Consider the following 19,280-nt stretch of genomic DNA (forward strand, 5'->3'; position numbering starts at 1 on the left):
TTTAAGGGTGTGTCAGAGTTTGGTGCGAACATGAAAGAGGAGGGAGCTATGGAGGGGTGGGGAATTACCAGCCCTAGAAGCATGGGGAGTGGTTACCAGTGGGACTGTATAACGGGTAGGCTGGCATGGTTCACCTGTCTGGATGCAGTGTGGCAAAGCTTAGACTAGTTAATCTCAGTGCTGAATGTACATCTGGCTGCGCAGATGGCTCCACAAACTGGCTCCACTGAAAAGGAGGCAAAACCCATTTCAGCCTTTCCACAGCATCTCACTTGGGAAGAGATCAAAATCCACAATGGCCGTGGCCAAAGTCAGCAGCAGTGGCTGGTGATTGACAGGAATGTTTACGATGTCAGCACGTTTTCCAAACTGCACCCTGGAGGCAGCCGAGTTATTAGCCACTATGCTGGGCAAGATGCGACGGTAAGATGTAGGGTGACAGTGGAGAAAGGTGGTGCCATTGCAGGATGGCATGGTGGGACTGCAGCAGAGAACACCTGGGCTGGTTGGCATTGTGCTTGGTCAGATAATGTAGTGGATATGTCTGTGCTGTCTGTAAAAATACCATTCTGGTTACCCTCAAGGTCAGAGTTACTAGCTATGCAAATTGTAAAGCTCTTTGGGTGCATTAGCTGCTGATGTAAACAGCACATAGCTGTACACGTTGCCTTGCCACCAGGCATGATCAGGCAGGCTGTCTTCCAGGTGCCTGAAAAGTGTTCCTGTTGCAGCGGTGTGAACGGGAAGAGGGTGGGAGGTGGTATGCTCACTGTGGACTCTGAGCAGTGTTGATATGGCATAAGCAAGTGAAATTCAAAGAGAGAGGAAGGTGGTGAATAAGGAGGAGGTAATATTCAAGCATAAAGAGAAATTAATTTGAGGGGGGGCAATGGAGTGAGAAAAGCAGGTCATCAAGGGAAGGACGTTTTTTTTATACTGGTGGGTGATGGAAAACAGAGTCTTGACGAAATGTCTATTTCAAAGGATGGAAAAAAAGAAGTAAAATACAGGAAAAATGACCAAGAAATCAATAGAATGACATTTGACTGCATAAGATGAGGAAAAAAAATCTACAAATAATTATCAGAAAGTAGATTTTCCAGAATTATTTTCAAAAGCCTTTGATTTACAGGATTTCTCTAATTTATTGTTCACTGACAGAAATAACAAATTTTAATTAGACTATTTGCTAAAAGTTGATACTGAATTTCTGAATTGTCATATGCGCATTAAAAGCATGACCAGGATTAGGACATAAATTTACAGTATGGGAACCCAGATTTTTTTCTCGTCATGAAAGACTTTCTAACTCAAGAAAGATGATTATTCATCAGTTTTCAGTTTGTAAAATAGGATAGTATTTCCTAATTCATAAACCAAAATGGATCAGAGCAGTTATTACTCAAAAATCATTCCTTTCACCCTAGCTGAATATGAGGCAGAAAAATACTTATTGTTCTTAAATGAAGAAAAACTTCTGGGTCTCCTTTGTTTTTTTTTTTCTCTAGCTCTGGTAGGTTCACAGGCTGCCAGATACAGCATTGATCTAAAAGGAAGGTTGTTTGTCCACTGTCAAGCATCTGTATAGGATGATGTGAGGTTGCCAACAGTACTGCATCAAAAGCTGGCTGAAGAAGGGGCACCAATCTTGCCCACCAGCCTCTGTCACCTCTCTAACCAGCCTGTAATCTTCTCTGTCATTCTTTTCAAGTAAAATTTGTGTACCAACTCAATATAGTCTTTAAAAAGAGTTAAGCATGCTGCCCATGCTAAAAGTCTTTCTTTCCACAGAAACTGTGTTTTTAAAGATTAATATGCCAATTTTAAATGTACATAACCCTTCCAGCTGATGTTTTGTGCCATGCTGTAATGAGCTTGCTGCAGCAATAGGGACAAACGTTGAGGCTGTCAGACTTAAGAACATAAGACGAAACAGACCAAGCCGCTTTAGTGATCCCTGTTGCTGTCTCCTGCTGTTTCCTTTACTGGACTTTTGCAATAGGAATACACCCTTAGGAATACGGAATACTTAGAATGCTTTTTTCCCCAAGCTGTGCGCTCCCAGCTTTTACAGCCACCACTGCTAGGGACCTCTAGCTCAAGACTGTGTTTAGATTATCATGATTTATAGACACACATAGGTGTTATCAACAGTGAATTTGTCTGGTACGAATGAGTTCAAAGAATGACCCTTGATCTTGTGGTATTTCTTGTGACAATAGTACAATCTGTTTTTTCCTCATTGTGCCTCACTTTCGTACATTTTAAACCCTATTCCTGATCATTTTATGTTTTGAAATTGTGAATATATTTCCATTCTTTTCTCAATGCTACTCATGATTTTGAAAACTCTTTAACCTGTTACCTCTTTTCCAAGGTAGTCTTCCAGTAAGAAAGCTGTTCCAGAACTCTCACCATCTTTGTTGCCTGTGTATAGTTATACTACACTGTTTTGAAGACAGAAGGACCAGAACTACATGCAGTCATCCAGCACCATGGATTTATTAATTTTGATGACATTCTGTCATGTTTTTGATTTTTTTTTTTATTCAGCTAAACTTTATTATTATATTTGTTTTTAAAATGCTACTGAATCCATTGTTCATATATTCTGAGAAATATACACTTCTACATAAAAGTAGGACTGGAAATGTCTCAACAGTTCATCTAGTATATGACATTGCCTAAAGTCCAGGGTTTTTATTTATTTATTTTTTTACCAAGTACTGTTGACCAATACAGTTCATAATCTTATATGCATGGTGAGAATTATCTTCCACTATATGCATTACTTTGCATGTATAGACAATATGCTTTGCAGAGCATTACGTGGATGTCAAATGTTGGGGGTCAGGTGCCTTGCCAATGATTTCCTAAAAGTTAACCTCTCATAAGATGTTAATTAGAACCCAAGAGCAAAGAGGATAAACAACATGTTGCAGGATAGAAAAACTTTAATTTCTTTGATACAGATCTGTAATAATGAAATTGTGTATAGGAGCTTATACATAAAAGGCCTCTGGCACCTTTTTTAAGCTCCCGTATAGATATTTAATGCTTTATTCAGTTTTAGAATTCCTGGGAAGAGGAACCTACATAAAAACATACAAAAAACTGCAGGATGAAGAGCACAAAAACAACAGAAAGATTTCCCCAGACCTATGGGTCTGGACAGGGTTTCTGATTATTCAACTTGACAAAGGGCCACTAGGTGTCTGTTGAAAGCTCATCGGTTCAAAACGTCACTTTTCTCTGACTTCTAGACTATAATGCTCAAAGATGGGCCTTATCTGAATAGAGAGTCAAGAGGAATGACTGCATGAGGGAAATCCTATTCTCGTCCAGAAGTGTGCAGATTTGTTTTTGTCCTGACTAACCAACCACCCCCGTTTATTATCAAAGCTAAAATAAGCATGAGCATGGGTGGTCAGACACTGAGGGTTTTGCTGTAGCTACTCTTTCTGGAAGATAAAGGAGTGCAGTCAGTGTCTTCACTTTTCTTCCAGAACATTCACTGAGGAGATGAGTTACAGAAGAGCAGTGGTTTGTTTGGAGTTTCCTGTGATTTTTTTTTTAATTAATATTCTATATTTTATATTTCATTTTGAAACTGGTACTACGAATGGTTCTTGAACAGATCAGTTTGCGTCACTGGTGTAATTCAATTGCCCAGGATATCAATTATCCTGAAAAGAAGGAACTGTAAGAGATAACCAGTTATTCCTGCTGTGTATGGAACTTCAGCATACATTTCATTTGGCCCTAGTGTAATAAAGACAGGATTTCAAAAACATCATTGTATTCTAAGCATGGCAAAGAGACACATCATTCACTGATGTGTTTTCATATTCCTGAGTCCTATCCATAGGGCAGGGCTGCTGGCTGAAGCCTTCTAAGGAAGGACTGTGTTGAAACTAACAGATGAAAGAGCATGTTCCCTCTGCAAATAGTTTTTCATCAAACATGTTCATGCTTATTAGCAGCCTCACCCAGATGATTTTATGCCATCTAGTTTCTTGAAACTTTTCCAGCTTACTTGGACCTAGCTCCTGTTGATGGCAAGGAACTAAAGGAACAACTATCTGAAGGTCTCTGAAAAAAAAAAAAAAAAAAAAAATGAAATCAGGATCATGTATTATATCACTGATCTGGAAAAAAAAAAAAAAAAAAAAAAAAAAAAAAAAAAAAAGCTTAGCATCTGGCATTTAACAGTATACCTTTCTTATTGCATTTGTTTGTGTATTTATCAGGATGCCTTTATAGCATTTCACAGTGACAAGGCTCTGGTGAGAAAATACTTGAAATCGCTGCTGATCGGGGAGCTGGCACCAGATCAACCCAGCTTTGAGTCTAATAAAAAAGTGAGTGTCCTAGAATCTAGCTGTGGGAATGGATTGCGGTTCAGGAGGGGAGGAGAAACTGAAAAGAAAAAAAAAAAAAAAGAGGAGTAGCAGATATAATTTCTGAAACGGCATAACTGACACTGTGCCATAGGCTGGGTGGTGGGGAGGTAGCTGCCAGTAGTCACGCATGGAAACATGCAACACTGTTCCAGAAAAGCTAGATTCACACCTGGGTGTGACAAATGGCCAAAGCCTTCTCAGTTCTTGCTACTCTGATGTCTCACTAACAGAGCCTGTCAGCAACTTGTTTTCCAATTCCAAAGCAAAGCTGATATCTATTGATCTTGTGCTCATTCTTGCGCAGAGACCCTTCTGGTAGAGATCTCCACTGAGTTCCATTGCTACTCTGGGATTCTTGTGTCTGCTGCATTATGTTTTTAAAGTAGCTAGTCCATTAATACTCGCTTTACCCACAGAAATCACTTTTAGAGGACTTCCGTGAGCTGCGCTGCACTATTGAGAAGATGGGACTTCTGAAGCCAAATTACACCTTTTTCTTCATGATTTTTCTTCACCTCCTGGTATTGGACATTGCATCCTGGCTCATGATCTGGTACTTTGGGATATCCTTAGTGCCCTTCCTTGTTGGCATGGCATTCTTCACCATTGCTCAGGTAAAACACTGACAGCAGTTCATCAGCGCAGATATGTCATTTATTCAAGATGGAGAGAATTAATGAAATAGATTCCAGTCATCACTTTATTGCCTCCTCTTAGATCTAATAAGCTGTCTGAAGACAACAGCCATGTTCTACATCACAATTTTCATTGCTTCAAGCAAGTCTAGGTTTGCTGACAAGCTGCTCACCATGGCTGGTGGGGTGCTGTGAGGTTGAGCTGGCAGTTTCACAAGATGAGATGAGCTGATCTAATCACTCACACTAGAGAGAAGAGGCAGCATTCATTCCCAGTTCCTTTTCCGGCTCCATGCTCTGATTATTGTCTGATGGCTCTGGTGTTTGTTGGGTCCTTCAGGAGCTGACTCCACTTGCTAGCCCTGAAGAGTTTTCTGCTGGATTACTAAACTAATTCAATTCATAGAAAGGCATGAAACATGCCAGGGTCAGAGTAGGAAAGGAGGAAACAGGACTCTATGGCCCTTGGGTGAGAGAAGTTGGAGGGTGAGAGGAAAGCAAGACTTCCTTAGTAGTGCTGAAACCCTCTGTTTGTCCATCCATTCATGAAATGAGTGGAAGCTCTGGATTTAGAAAGTCTTACACTTTCTAGATGGTTACTTGTAAATTGTATATATTTGCAACGGTAGTCATATGCATATGCTGTAACAGCCATATTAATGTAATTATTTGTAATGTAATTAATTGTAATGTTGCTTTGCTGCTACAATAAAATCCATATCTGGCATTGAGCAGCTTTGATGGACAGTGGCCAGAAAGGAAGTTCTCAGCACTGAGCAGATAGGACTGCAAGTGGTGTTTCTTCCTCAAAGCAGAAGGGAGATGAACCAACGCTGTGGAGTTACAGAGGCTCCCATGAGCAAATTAATACAACACTGCTGTGATTCAGTTTCTCTGGTTATCCTATTGTCTTCTAGATCCAGATGGGCTGGTTCCAACATGATCTGGGACACTGCTCTGTCTTCAGGAAGCCTAAATGGAATCGTCTGCTGCAGATCATTGTGATAAATGTTCTGAAGGTATTGCCTCACTGTGGGAATATTCTCTGGGGCTAATCTGGTCGAAGCAATGAATGGGAGTGTCCCTGCTTTCAGGCAGCACTACTTGTGAGGAAAGTGCAGTGCAACATTCAATAACAGGTGAATAAATAGTGATGGAATTGCTGATACTGTTTGAATTTGAATTCCTGGTCTTTGACTTTTCCTGCAGGGGTTACCTGCTAGCTGGTGGAATCATCTCCACAACCAGCACCATGCCAAGCCCAACTGCTTCCGCAAAGACCCTGATCTCAATATGCACCCTCTCTTGTTCAGCTTGGGAAAGACACTCTCAGTGGAGGTGAGCGTGGGGGAATCTGGACAATGCTAAGTTATAGCCTGGAGAAGCAAATAGTCAAAAAGACTATGCCATAAAAGATTTTAAAGACAAAGCTATAGACTGAAGTATAAAAACATGGATTAAAAACATGGATAAAAACACGGATTGTCACTTTCTGCCTAAACCTGTGATAATTTCCAAAATGTTTGAAGGTCTGACAGTCTCATGGTCTATCCGTTCTATCTGTTGGTCTATCCTTCATGCCAAGGTTCCAGTTTGATGTATCTAACTTAAGCACCTACCTCAGACCTGGTTATCATGGTGCTTAGGCACTAGGTCCTGGGAAGTAAAGTCTTAAAATCAGTACTTAAGTTCTCTATGTTGCTAGAAGAGTATGGTAAGCACCTTGAAACACTTCCAAAGAATGAATCAGTCCACTTGATTATTGTTAGATGTTGTCAGTGATATTGTAGATAGTCAGATGTTCCCTTGTGGTGGTCTTTTTGGTTGTGGGAGCTGCTTTGCACCACTATAGCAAATTCTTTCTTAATAATAAATTTTTTACTTTCATAAAAATTAAAAACATGAACACTGCTCCCCCTCATTCCTGTGATTTGAGATATCATTGGGATAAATAAGGTCTCTTTATCTTTTCTTTCCCAGCAATTCTGTTTACTCACAGGGCGAAGAAAGGACCTCTTGGTTAGCTAAACTTAAAACATCCTCTTTAAATTATGTGTCTTTCTCCTTCAGCTAGTAATAAGCAAAGAAATTGCAGTTCTCCAATGCATGTAGAAAATTCCAGCTCCACTGTCTCAGACAGGCTCCTGGGAAGAGAGCTTATACAAAGTATTTATTCATAGAAAACTGTTAGCTGAAACCTGGAAGAATTTAGTCAGTTATCTTCTGAAAGATCTCTCATGGCTGTATATTAGCATGAACATGCAGTATCTAGAATGAAAGTGTAGGAAATTAGTTCTCATCTCTTTCTGCTTTTAACAGAAATGAGTCAGACACACTGTGGATGGGCAAAATGGATTTCAGTGGTTTAATTTAGTTAAATTTGGTTGGTTTCAGTTGCTTGGATCTAGTGTAAATATTTTTGATTTTTTTTCTCAGTAACAGGGGAGCTATGGAAATAGTTTGCTCTACCTCATTATTTTGTCCTTTGAAGAATAAGGAGCACAAAAATTGCAGATGATGTCAAGAATTCTTTTGTGTGAATAGTGGAAGAAAAAACACTGTGAAGCAATAAAAGTACTTATGCTATACAAATATTTAATCTCTTTGCTGTTTCATGAAGTTAAAATATTCGACAAAAAGGCAGATGCCTTTATAGAGTATTTACTACTTGGATCTTGTAGAAATGATTTTAGTCATTATAGGATAACATCCTAATTCTTATGTATTTTCTGACCACTATCTTCTTTACCACTCAAAAACCTGGGATGTTCATCAGCATCACCAAAAGCTTCCCTTGCAAAGTTCAAATGCCTTCTTAGCATTTTTGTTATTTTTGAGTATTTTTCTATCCTATCATGAGTTTTGGAACTCTTCCTAAAAAAATTGCTGTGTTCTGACATCTGCATGTATTGATATCTGGATGTAGAGGCTCATATGAAATCTGTTTCTCTCCTGCTGAGGTACTGCTTTGGAAGTTCAGTACCTACTTTTCAATAAGAGAGGTAGGATTAGGCAGATTTAAGTGGTATGTTAAATAAGTTTGTTATACAGGAATAAGGAATATCTCATGAAGTGTCTCAGTTCTCAAACTAGCCCACTACAATGTCTTTCTTTTTTTTTTTTTTTTTTCCCAGCTTGGAAAAAAAAAGAAGAAGTTCATGCCTTACAATTATCAGCATAAATATTTCATCTGTGAGTATTTCTGCTTTCTTGGAGTGCTGTAGGAACCCCACCCAATAATCACACCTGCATTTCCTTCCCAAAATTAAAGATACTCCCATTAAAGTCACAGCTTCAGGGACAATCACATTAAGGACACTTCATGTAAGGAGTAACTGCCCCTGATTATGTGATGTTGAGTACCATAAAAGGGTTAATCAGGTGTGAGGAAGAAAGGGATGGGAAAGAAAACTGGATGGGAAAGAAAAGAAGAGGTGATGGATGCTGGAATGAGAAGAGGAACAGCTTATATAGGAACAGAAAGGTTAGCATAAATGGGAGAAAGATCCTTCTTTGCAGTGAAAGAAAAAATGCTTTCTGTAAGATTTATGATGGAGTGTTATAAAAGATTTTCTGCTTTCATTCTTTCCTTCAGTACTGGCCCCACTTGCCCTTGTACCCTTCTTCCAGCTGTCTATATTCTACTTCGCAATCAAGAGGAAAAAGTGGTTGGTAAGCACTGCTTGCACTGACTAGAAATCTTTCAACCAATGTTGCCACTTGTACTGTATTTGATTGGGATGGAGTTAATTTTCTTCATAGCAGATCATGTAGTACTGTGTTTCAGATTTGTGACAAAAATGCTGATAACACACTAACATTTTTAGCTATGGCTAAACAGCTTCTGCACAGCATCAGGGATTTCTCTGTTTCTCAATCTGCCCCTCATCCCCCCACACCCACCAGTGACTAGTGCAAGATAACCAGGCAGATCACCCAAACTAACCAAAGAGATATTCCATGCCATAAAATGTTATGCTCAGCAATAAAAGGGAGAAGAAGGGGCTTAGAGGCTTAGCCATCTTTTGCTTGGGAACAGGCTGGATGTCAGGCTACCTGTAGGAGATAGCGAGTGATTGTTTTTGCATCACTTGCTTTGTGTTGTATTTTTTCTGTCTACCAATTCTTCATATATTAAGCAATATTTATCTCTCCCTACAAGTTTTCTTGCTTTTATTCTTCCTTTCCTCTTACCCCATCTACTGGGAGTGAGCAAGGGGCTGTGTGGTGCTTAGCTGCCCCTTAGTGTTGACCTACAACGCTGCTATGTGGCTACATCACCCTTCAGCTGAGGTGACTGTGGGGTCTGGGGTAGAAAAGGCTGATATGAGACTTGCTGCAGCAGGAATGCCACTTTCTCAACAAGTCTGGAGTGACTTTTTGGGTTGAGGCTTTCTGCAGCAGAATAAAAGATAGCAGAAAGTTATCAGACCTAGATAGAGTGGGATTACAGGTCTGTTTGCTGGTGTTTAGTTACTGATGGTAAAGTGGGGGATATGGGAATATTTCGGGGATACACTCAGGAGGCAGAATGATGATGTTACTTCTTGATTGCACAAAGAATGTATTTAATGCTGCAGTTCAAGTGAAGAGAAGAGGAGGAATTGGAGGGACAGAGGGACTTCCTCAACAAAGGCTTTTTTTTTTTTTCCTTTTAATACAGGAACTGTTATTGGTTGTGTCTTTCAACATCCGAGTTTGTCTCATGTATGTTCCTTTAATGGGATTTAGCAATTTCATGGTGTATTACTGGATGTCCAGGTAACACACAGCATACCCAAAGTCCCCACAACTAATATCAGTAAATAATAATGAGCACGAATGGAAATCAATAAACCTTAGTCATACTATGCATACTAGTCAGGCTTCACGAAATTGTATTTTTTCACAGAAACAAATAGTAAGCCAAGAAAAACACTACAAATTGGAGGTGGAGGGAAGGCTGCTCAGGGCCATCTGCAACTACAGATTTAGTAGCTCTCAAAAGTTGGGAGGCAACTCCTAAGAGGAGGGAAAGGAAGGGAACAGAAAATACTGAATTATGTATAAGTGCCCTGTTACATAAGACAAGACCTAAGAGGCTAGATAGATAAGTATTTTCAGGCAACTGATTTTTGGGGCCTTCTTAGTAACTGCCAGTGGAAGGCAAGCTTCTCCCCCCCACCCTACTCCCTGGCCCTTTTGTGTCAGTTGCCTAACTGTATTTTAATGACAAGTTTGGATGGGATTAGAGGTACTATAAATGTGTCCCTGTGTTTATCTGGTCAGGTATCTAGAGAGTACGTGGTTTATTTGGGTCTCGCAGATGAATCACATTCCAATGAACATTGATTATGATAAGAACAAAGACTGGGTATCTACTCAGGTGAGAATCTCCTTTCTTCTGGAAACTCGATCTGTTCTGAATTATAGGACAAAGATAATATTGTTCTTCTCATAGCTAACATTAATGCTTTCTTAATGAAGTTTGTCATTGCTGTTTTCTGCATTCAGCTGTATATTTCTGTAGTAGTCAAAAACTTTCAAACTCTTAAGATGGAAAATAGGACATAGATTTAAGAAACGTCTTTTTCCCCCCCCCCTCACTGAATGCTTTTGACACATCTTTCACAACACTTTTCCCTTTGGTAACATCATGAAAAAGTGCTGACAGTGACAGAACTTTGAATCAATCTTTTTAGGCCAGCTAAAGAGAAGCAAACTGTAATTAGATACCTTTTATTTTTGAATATGCAGGTAACAGGTCTTCTGCAGATAAATCTGACAAAATTTAGGTCTGATAAAAATGAGTATGTAAATACAACTTATTTATACAAGGCATCTATGCTGCTTAAAGCAGTATAATCCTGCAGAATGGGTTTTAAGCATACAATAAGGGGAAAAGACAAAGATTGGTATTCATCTGACCTGTCCTGAATGTCTACATCTGAATACTTGTAACATTAATTGAAGAAAATGAGCATTTCTACAGCATGATTCATCTTGCCCTGAAATATACATCTAAAACAGATCAGAGTAATGGCACCACAGAAATTTCTATTTTTCTCCATTGATGCCAAAGGGATTCTTAACTGAAGAGCTCAGGTGCAGATTTCAGACTGAAGATGTGTAAGTTATTGGAGAAGAAGCTCATCTGCCATGTGTACACAGATTTTGTCCTCATATTTTTCAATTTGATTCCACTTGTACGAGTTGGAGGAGTCCAGAAGAGTGTTTTTTGTTTCTTCTTCTTAGGCATCTTTTCTTTCTATCCAAATGAAAGAAGCGAGGAGAAGCTCTTAAACGAATCACATTCAGGCCTATGTGCATGTCAGTGAAGAAGCTATTCCTGAGCCAAGAACCAAATTAACCTATATCTTAATGATCCATTTCAATCTAGACTTTTCTTTAATTCTTAAGGGCAATGAAGGTAATGATCCCTGACACTGAGTTGCCTTTTATGCTAGATAAGGATGGGAAATGATTGCTGGGGTTCAATTATCTGGATTTTCAGAAAAATAATATTATAGCTAAATCATGTCTCTTTTCCTCCCAGCTCCATGCAACGTGCAATGTGAACCAATCTCTGTTCAATGACTGGTTCACTGGGCACTTGAACTTTCAAATTGAACACCAGTGAGTATGATTAGTGGGAATAATATGGGGCACTTAGAAGTGATAAAAGTCTTGTAGTCTCACGTGAAACCATATTCATCAGAAGATCCTTTGCTCTCATTTTGGGGGATGGCTGGGAAGTGCTTTGAACAGTGTGACCAGGGCATGGTGCAAGCTAAGCCCTACAATAGCTGTATCTTATTCAATTCTGCAGCCTTTTCCCCACAATGCCTCGACATAACTACTGGAAAGCAGCTCCTCTTGTGAAAGCCCTTTGTGACAAGCATGGCATTGAGTATAAAAGCAAGACTTTACTTGGAGCCTTTGTAGATATTTTGCAGTAAGTATCAATTAACTAACACAAGAGTTTTGCTCTGTAATAGCATGCAAGTGAGGGACGTGCACATAAGCAACCATTTTAAATTGATATCCGTGGAGTGATCAAACATATTTATTTTTTCCTTAAAGCACTTTTAACTTCAGCTGATAAGATGAAGAGAGAGGCCATGATCTCATTGAGAGAATGCCCAGTATTAGGTCCAATCATACAGTGTTTCAGCCCTCAGCCGTGGTACAGGCATCTTTATATATAGAAGTGCTGTTTCTGTTAAGGAAACAACATTCCATGTATCTGTCATGTGCTTTTTTATTCTGTTTAAAAATGTTTGCTAGGTATTTAGCATAATGCCTGGGATTAAAACTGTCAAGCCCACTCAGGGAAGCCAGGAGAGATACTCCCTTAATAGGAAGGAATTGTTTGAGCTCCCCTTCCACCACACCTTGCTGCATATGCCACCTGTCAGGAACAGGAGAAATGTCTGGTGTTATCCAGAGCCCAGATTCTGCTTTGTTAGCTCAGGCACAGTATATTAGAGCCTTTCCAGGCACTGCTGCTGTCTCTGACACAGCTTATTCCACTCATATGTTGTAATAACTATATTCTTCCCAGTTCTCCTGTTTCTAGAAGAAGTCTCTCAATGCAATTTTAATCTATTTTTCCATGTTTTCCCCATTTCAAACCATCTTAATTCCTTTAGCAAGTATATTCTTCCCCTCCGAACTGCTACTGTTAGCAATTTGTCTCCCTGAAGCCGAATAGTGCTTCTCTGTAAGTGTTGTGTTTTAATTTCTCTTCTGGCAGCTCACTGAAGGAGTCTGGGGAACACTGGCTTGAAGCCTATCTGCATGGATAGAAACTGGCAGCTCTCAGAGGGAACCTCTTCACCAGACAGATGCTGCAAAGAGTCAGTGCAGACAAACAGAGTGTCTGTGGCTTTTGGCATAGGAACCTGGGAGCTGGGCAAAGCTACTTTCAGAAAGAAAGGGGTGGGGAATGGATTAAAGATACCTTTTTTTTTTTTTTTTCCCTTGTTCTGAACCACAATATTTCTATTTTGTACTGCTCTCAAACTCAGCATTCAGAGTCATGTTGAAGTAGCTATTTAAATTTGGGAGAAGTAGCTCTTGAATCAGCTTGGCCAATTTACTGTGTAGGTGGGGGATGAAAGCCGCCCAGCTTCTTGCTTATGGGAAAACTTAAATGGAAATTCATAGTGGTTTTGGCTTAGTGGCTCAGTGAAAATGGATAGGACAAATCAAACTGCAGGAAGTCAGAACACATTAGGGATGATCTTTAGAGGATGTTCTAGAACAGATAAAATAGGTATACAAAAAACAAGATGGTCCGGGGTATGTTGCCAGCACTAGTGATCATATGTGCACTACTTGTTCTAACTAGTGAAATTTAGTGTTATAAATTGTACTGCTCATGGATTGCATAGGGAAGTAGATAACTGGATGCTAAGTTTCACACCTAAAATAGCTGGTTCAAATACAGTCCAAAAAGTCTGTATAGTATGTATTATTTATATGTATAAATACATGTATTTAATTGAGTGGTGACTGTGCTGTCTGATTAGCTTTCTGATTTGATGCTTTATACATTTTTGCTGATGTTAGACTACTTCTAAAACTTAATTTCAGTAGACCAGCTCTGCATGAGACTCAGGAACCTAGGCACTGAGGAGTGGTTCCAGGTAACAAGGTTATATAGGGTCCTATATTTGCTTTTATTGACTTTTATATGTATTAATTTTTATCAAAATACTTATTTCCAAGTGATTTCAAGGACATATGGGAATCTGCATACCTAGGCTGTTAGGCAACTAAGTTTCCTGTATCCAGAAAAAACAATTAAATCATACCTGTAAATCAAACTCTCATTCCATGCAGGCCTCTCTGGTTCTCACAAAACTTTCCTCTACTTCAGCATCTCCAGGAACCAGCTCATCTCTCCCTTCCAAACTTCCAAACAAAACAGGTTTTGTACCCTGTACTTAGCTGCTTGGCCCCAAGAAGGACCTAGCCCCTCCCTACGTATGATCCTGTGCATTTTCTGCTAGTGGAATGCTTAATGACAACCTGTGTGGAAGGCACAGTAGGTCTAGAGCTGAGACAAAATAGAGGATGTATGAAAGAACAGAGGTGGACATCAGTTAGTAGCAGGACAAAAAAAAAAGAAGGCAATAACAGCTGAGCAATGATAACATGGTTATTTGGAAAAGCTAGAATAAAGGGAAAAAGAAATCTAAGAATAACAATTAATTACCTCATGATTTTTAGATTGCTCATATCTGCTTTAGAAAGAGCATATGACCTCTGATTATTCTTGCTGACCTTGCAAAGGAACTATTGAATGATGTCACTTTCTAAAATGAATTATAACAAATATAGTCTATTATGAGACAACTGAGCCACACTAGAAGAACCTGTACTGTAGTGTATTTACCTAACTGACCTAAAACTGTGAATGCAGTCTGTAATGCCAAATAAGTAGACAACATGCCTGCAAGAGCAAAGACCAAGTGGAAGAAAAGGAATTCTTCTCTTCTGCCATTCAAATCCAGAACTCTGTACCTCAGGCTCTCAGTGGACTAACCACTCAGAAGAGGAAAACATAAAAGACCTTAAAGTGAAATATCACTGTGGACAAGCAGACACATCTGCAACCCATTGAGGAACAAATTGTATGCATTACAAGCTACAGACAATGTCAGTGTTCTTCTAAGTGACAAATATTACCAAGTCCATAAGTTAAAGATTCCAAGAGGAAAAAGCAGAAGGAGTTTGGACTTTTTTTTTAAGAACATCTCTGCTTTTTTTATTTATTTACAACTTGCGTGTGCAGGTACTAATAGCACTCATTTGTTTATTTCCTAAAAATAGCCAACAGATATCATTGAAAAGCATTTAGATTAAAACATACAGTTACTCAGAAACTGCTTTGAGTGTAATTTGAAAATCCCTTCTAACTACTACCTAAAATAATTCTGTTTTTCTAAAGCCTAGGTCAGTTATCCACAGTTATGTGTAACAGCAGTAACATTTTATAAGAAGTGTTTAAGAGATAGCAACGTCTTAAGATGAATGCAGGGGTTTCTGTGCCTCCTCTACTTGTTAAAATATGAAGACATCATAAAATGCACGTCCTGGTGAAGGTAATTTAAGTATTAAGGATCCCTATGCTGTATTACTAGTGAGACTTAAAAGCCGTGGTGATCTTGGGTCCTGCTGAAATTCTCTAAAGACAAGACTGGCACAAAACAGTTCTTCCTCATTTCAGTCTCTGAATCAATGTGATTATTCATTTCATTTTGGTAGTGTTCTACTTGTCTGAATGTATTAATTGATTGAGTCAGTCTTGCAACCTCCTTTTAATTAAAATATTTGTCTCCTTAACTGATCCTGTAGTGGGCTCTGTGTCAATATTGATTTCGCTCTTTACCTGTTTCGTAAAGGCTATTAACATGCATGAAGCTGGTGTAGCTTTGCCTAGTTCTAACATAGTTCACAAACTTCAGGAGTTTGGGGCAATTCCTGGTGAGCAGTTGGCAAGCCACTTAGTTTGGCATTCAAAGTTCTTCATAAACTTAATGTTCCCCGAAAGGCACTGTGTGTAATCTGGAATGCCTCGAAGAAGGAAGGAAATCGGGGAAGCAGTTTGCAGAATACTGCTTTCTTCATGAGTTTATGCTAAGATTTTGCTAGTACTGTTTTTTCTTATACAGATACACCAAAATTGTCAGATTCCCAGGGGTATCTCAGAGGATCCTTTCCCCACAAGTCAATGATGGCCACCCTGTTATACAGTAAACAAATATCAGCCTTCAGAGGGCTCTAACAGCAAGGAGGGTTGCAAGAACTGTAGAGCCAAAGAAACGTGACACATTTGTTAGGAAATGAATTGTGCTCATTTAAATATGATGTGTCATGCAGGTTATGTAGTGTGCTTTTTGTTATACAACAATCCTATTCCCAGATTCTCATAAGGTTTCAAAGTTTAATTGAAATAATGGGAACTAAAAGCCTGACAGAGTTCAGCTTGTACACCCCACTGTTTCTGCATCCTCAAAGTTTCTTTGCCTTATTCCAGTCATTTCTGGTAGATTTAAATTCGTAGTTATTTGATATGTTGTTAAACAAAAATGTTTGTTTCAAGGTGTTGCCCTCCTGAATAACTGAAACTATGGAGTCCAGAGACTTTTGAGGGGGGGGAAAAATAAAAAATGAACGTCCTGACCTCTCTCTTCCAAAGGAAAAAAATAGTCCCATATTAGACTTGTTCATTGACTCCTCTTTCCACCTGCCCTTGCAAAATATTACTGGAGTTCTTCAGTGTTATTTCATAAACTCTTAAATAATTGACTGGAGGACAACTTTGACATGAAGGAAGTCACAAAGTATATATAATAAATATCTGTTATGGGGCAATCAACAAGAAATAGACAACTTTTCCAATAAAGTTGGATGCCATATGGAGCTATGTCCTAGTCCCCCACCTAAAATATCTTCAAGTGTTGCTTGTATCTGGCTCAGTAGGTTCTGCTGTTATTCTAAAGCTCTTCAAATGCTGAGATACTTCTGTGCATGTACAGAAGTGTCTCACCAAGCAATTTTCCTCTTATCATCCACTTAAGGGTGGAGCATATTAGTTTTTCCTCTCTGCCATATTGCCTGAGGGGCCTAATCCCATAGGCATGCTTGAAACAACCTTGACATTCTGTGCTTTTCAAATAATGTTTATGTTTGTTTTCTTTCTAAAATGGATAAAAGAGGTGTTTCTCCACTTTTTCATGAGAATGGTTATGTGTGAACCAATATGCAGTTGCTATGCCACAAGAATTGCCTAGGTTCAATTCTCTCCCTAGCCAAAGGGATTCAAAGCTATGATGCCCACCCCTCTCCTACATGCAGTCTGGGTAGTGACGTGTTCCTCTCTCCTTGGAAGTTGTACCACAGTGCTAAAAAGAATTCAAGAGTGACAGAGCTGGCCTCTAATTTAGGGGGTTTCTTGCTGGGTTCTCAGCTTACTTCTTGAGTAGGAGTTCTATCCCCATTTTAGTTGTCCTTTCTAAGTCTCAGATACAATGTTTAGTGATAATTGCAAGAGCAGGATTGATATAATATCTAAACCATTACCTTAGGCACCGTTAAGTTGTACTTCTGAGCCTGTCCTTGCTTCAGTCTCAACCAGGTGCTAGAAAATGGTGTGCCAAGCCTAAGTCAATTGTTCTGATGCTGTTTCTTGACATCCTTCTTGAGGAAATTGCTCTTAAGGAACATGCCTTGTGCATATGCTGTAGAGTTTGAGAAGATTGGTGATATGTCTCTGGGGCCAGAACAAAGCATTTTAAAATGATGAAAGTGCTCTGTTTCCCCTCTGTGGTCATTACTGCCACCTAAAATAAGACAACAATGTGCCTTGAGTACTAGAGGCTGGATACTTGTATGCAGAAGTCAGACAAACTCTGACTGAGAAACAATGAAATTGTTGAAAAGACTACAGATGCTTGTGCAATAGAAAGTGGCAACTTTTATGATACTGCTGTAAGAGCCAGCTGGAAACTGGTATGTGATGTCTTAGTGCTTCCACTCTTACACAGTGCTCATTGTGTCAACTACCTGGTAGACTCTGAAATGTAAAAGTTGGAGTAGAGGCTGAACGAAGCCAACTTGCTAATTCCCTGGTTCTCAACAATGTGTTTGGTACTGAATATGACAGCTTTGCCTGTTTGCAGCAAAATCAAGAGCCAGGAAGGAGCTTTCTAACGAACCTTTGAGTGCAAGTGGTCACATGGACACAGGGGAATAAAGTGGGGAAGATGCTAGAGTGATGATTTGGCTTTTTGTGTGATATATCATGCAACAGCCAGAGGAGAAGTATTACTGGACCTGGTGATCACCATCAGGTGAACTGATTAAAGAGATCAAGATTAGATGCAGGCTGGGCTGCAGTGATTACTCCATGGGTGGAGTGTGTAACCTTGAGAGATATGGGCCTGGCAAAGAGTCAGGATCCTGAATTTTAGGATAGCAAACTTTCAGTAGTTTAAAGAACTAGTGGATGATATTCCCCGGGAAATTGTCCTTAGAGATAAATTAACTGATGGCAGCTCTTTAAGGACACTTTTCATAGAGCACAAGAGGTATCGGTTCCCACGTGCAACAAATCAAGCAGGGAAGACAGGAAACCAGTATGGCTGAGTAAGCACCTACTGGTCAAACTGAAGTGTAAGAAGGAAACGCATAAGCAGTGGGAGCAGGGACATATGTCCTGGGAAGAGTACATGGATGGGATCAGGAAAACCAAGGCACAGATGTAGCTGAACTTGGCAAAGTTCAATATGCAAAGAATAACAGGAAGGTATTCTACAGGTACATTAGCCAGAAAGGGAAGAGTGAAGAGAGTGTACCCCTCTGATAAAAAGATGGGATAATTAATGACAGCAGACATGGAGAAGGCCGAGGTCCTTAACAATATTATGTGATACGTTGAAAAATCAGAATGTTCACCTTTATTCACATTTATAGTGAGCCAAATAATCTTTCTGTGCCAATTAATCGAGTTGATTTATTTGAAGGTGTTGACACAAAGGTATTGACTAGATCTGTTATTGTGATCTTTGACATGTTAGAAGACACTCAGACTACTGAATTTATTAGGCAAATAACAACAGGGGTAATTTTTAAAAATAGTATTCCTTTTCCTTTGGCTTTCTTTATTGTATAAAATACCCAAGAAATATAATATGAACCTTTAAAATCTCCAGCATCATACTCCAGTGTGAATTAGTCTTTGATCTGTTTTAGAAACCCCGTTTCTTAGGGAAGCCATCCTTGTATGGTGACTGGTGATGTGAGTTCTCTCGTGTGTAGAATCATGTTGGCTGGTCTGTATCAAACTTCACAGTACAGTAGCAGTATTAATAATTGACAGATGAGCACAAAAGAGACTGTGTAAGGAAAAGCTGCAACATAAACTTTGTTCTTTTTGTTATGCGATACCAGAGGATCTCTCTGATTCTTTAATTTTGTGAGAGCAGCTTCACTCTGCTTTTGTTTAAATATCTAGCGTAAAAAATACTGTGAATTTTTATTTATCACTGCACAGTTCTTGTGCCAAAAAATGATGTGCTGGTACATGCAGTTTTATACCAGCACAGTATGGAGAACATTGTGTAAGAACAAGCTAATTATGCAAATCAAGCCTATAAGCTTTGCAAGACTTGCCACATTCAGAAATCTACATGACTGTAATTTTTGCTCTGACTCATAATTCCACTTTTGTGAATAGAATTGTGCATGGTAG

General features: G+C 39.2%; 1 protein-coding gene across 1 annotated transcript; it reads left to right on the forward strand.

Moving 5' to 3' along the window:
* Positions 1–204: 204 nt before the first annotated feature.
* On the forward strand, positions 205–15,370 carry LOC311437583 (acyl-CoA (8-3)-desaturase-like; the record flags this gene model as incomplete). The annotated part of the gene is made up of 12 exons (XM_084521006.1): positions 205–423; positions 4,251–4,361; positions 4,820–5,017; positions 5,956–6,057; positions 6,248–6,376; positions 8,173–8,230; positions 8,634–8,710; positions 9,702–9,799; positions 10,307–10,403; positions 11,574–11,653; positions 11,847–11,972; positions 12,774–15,370. 12 exons carry the CDS (start codon positions 205–207, stop codon positions 12,823–12,825), a joined length of 1,347 nt encoding a protein of 448 aa, XP_084377132.1. The 3' UTR covers positions 12,826–15,370.
* Between the last annotated feature and the right edge of the window lie 3,910 nt (positions 15,371–19,280).

Source organism: Aythya ferina, assembly GCF_964211825.1.
Source record: "Aythya ferina genome assembly, chromosome: 5".
NCBI classification, from domain to species: Eukaryota; Metazoa; Chordata; class Aves; order Anseriformes; family Anatidae; genus Aythya; species Aythya ferina.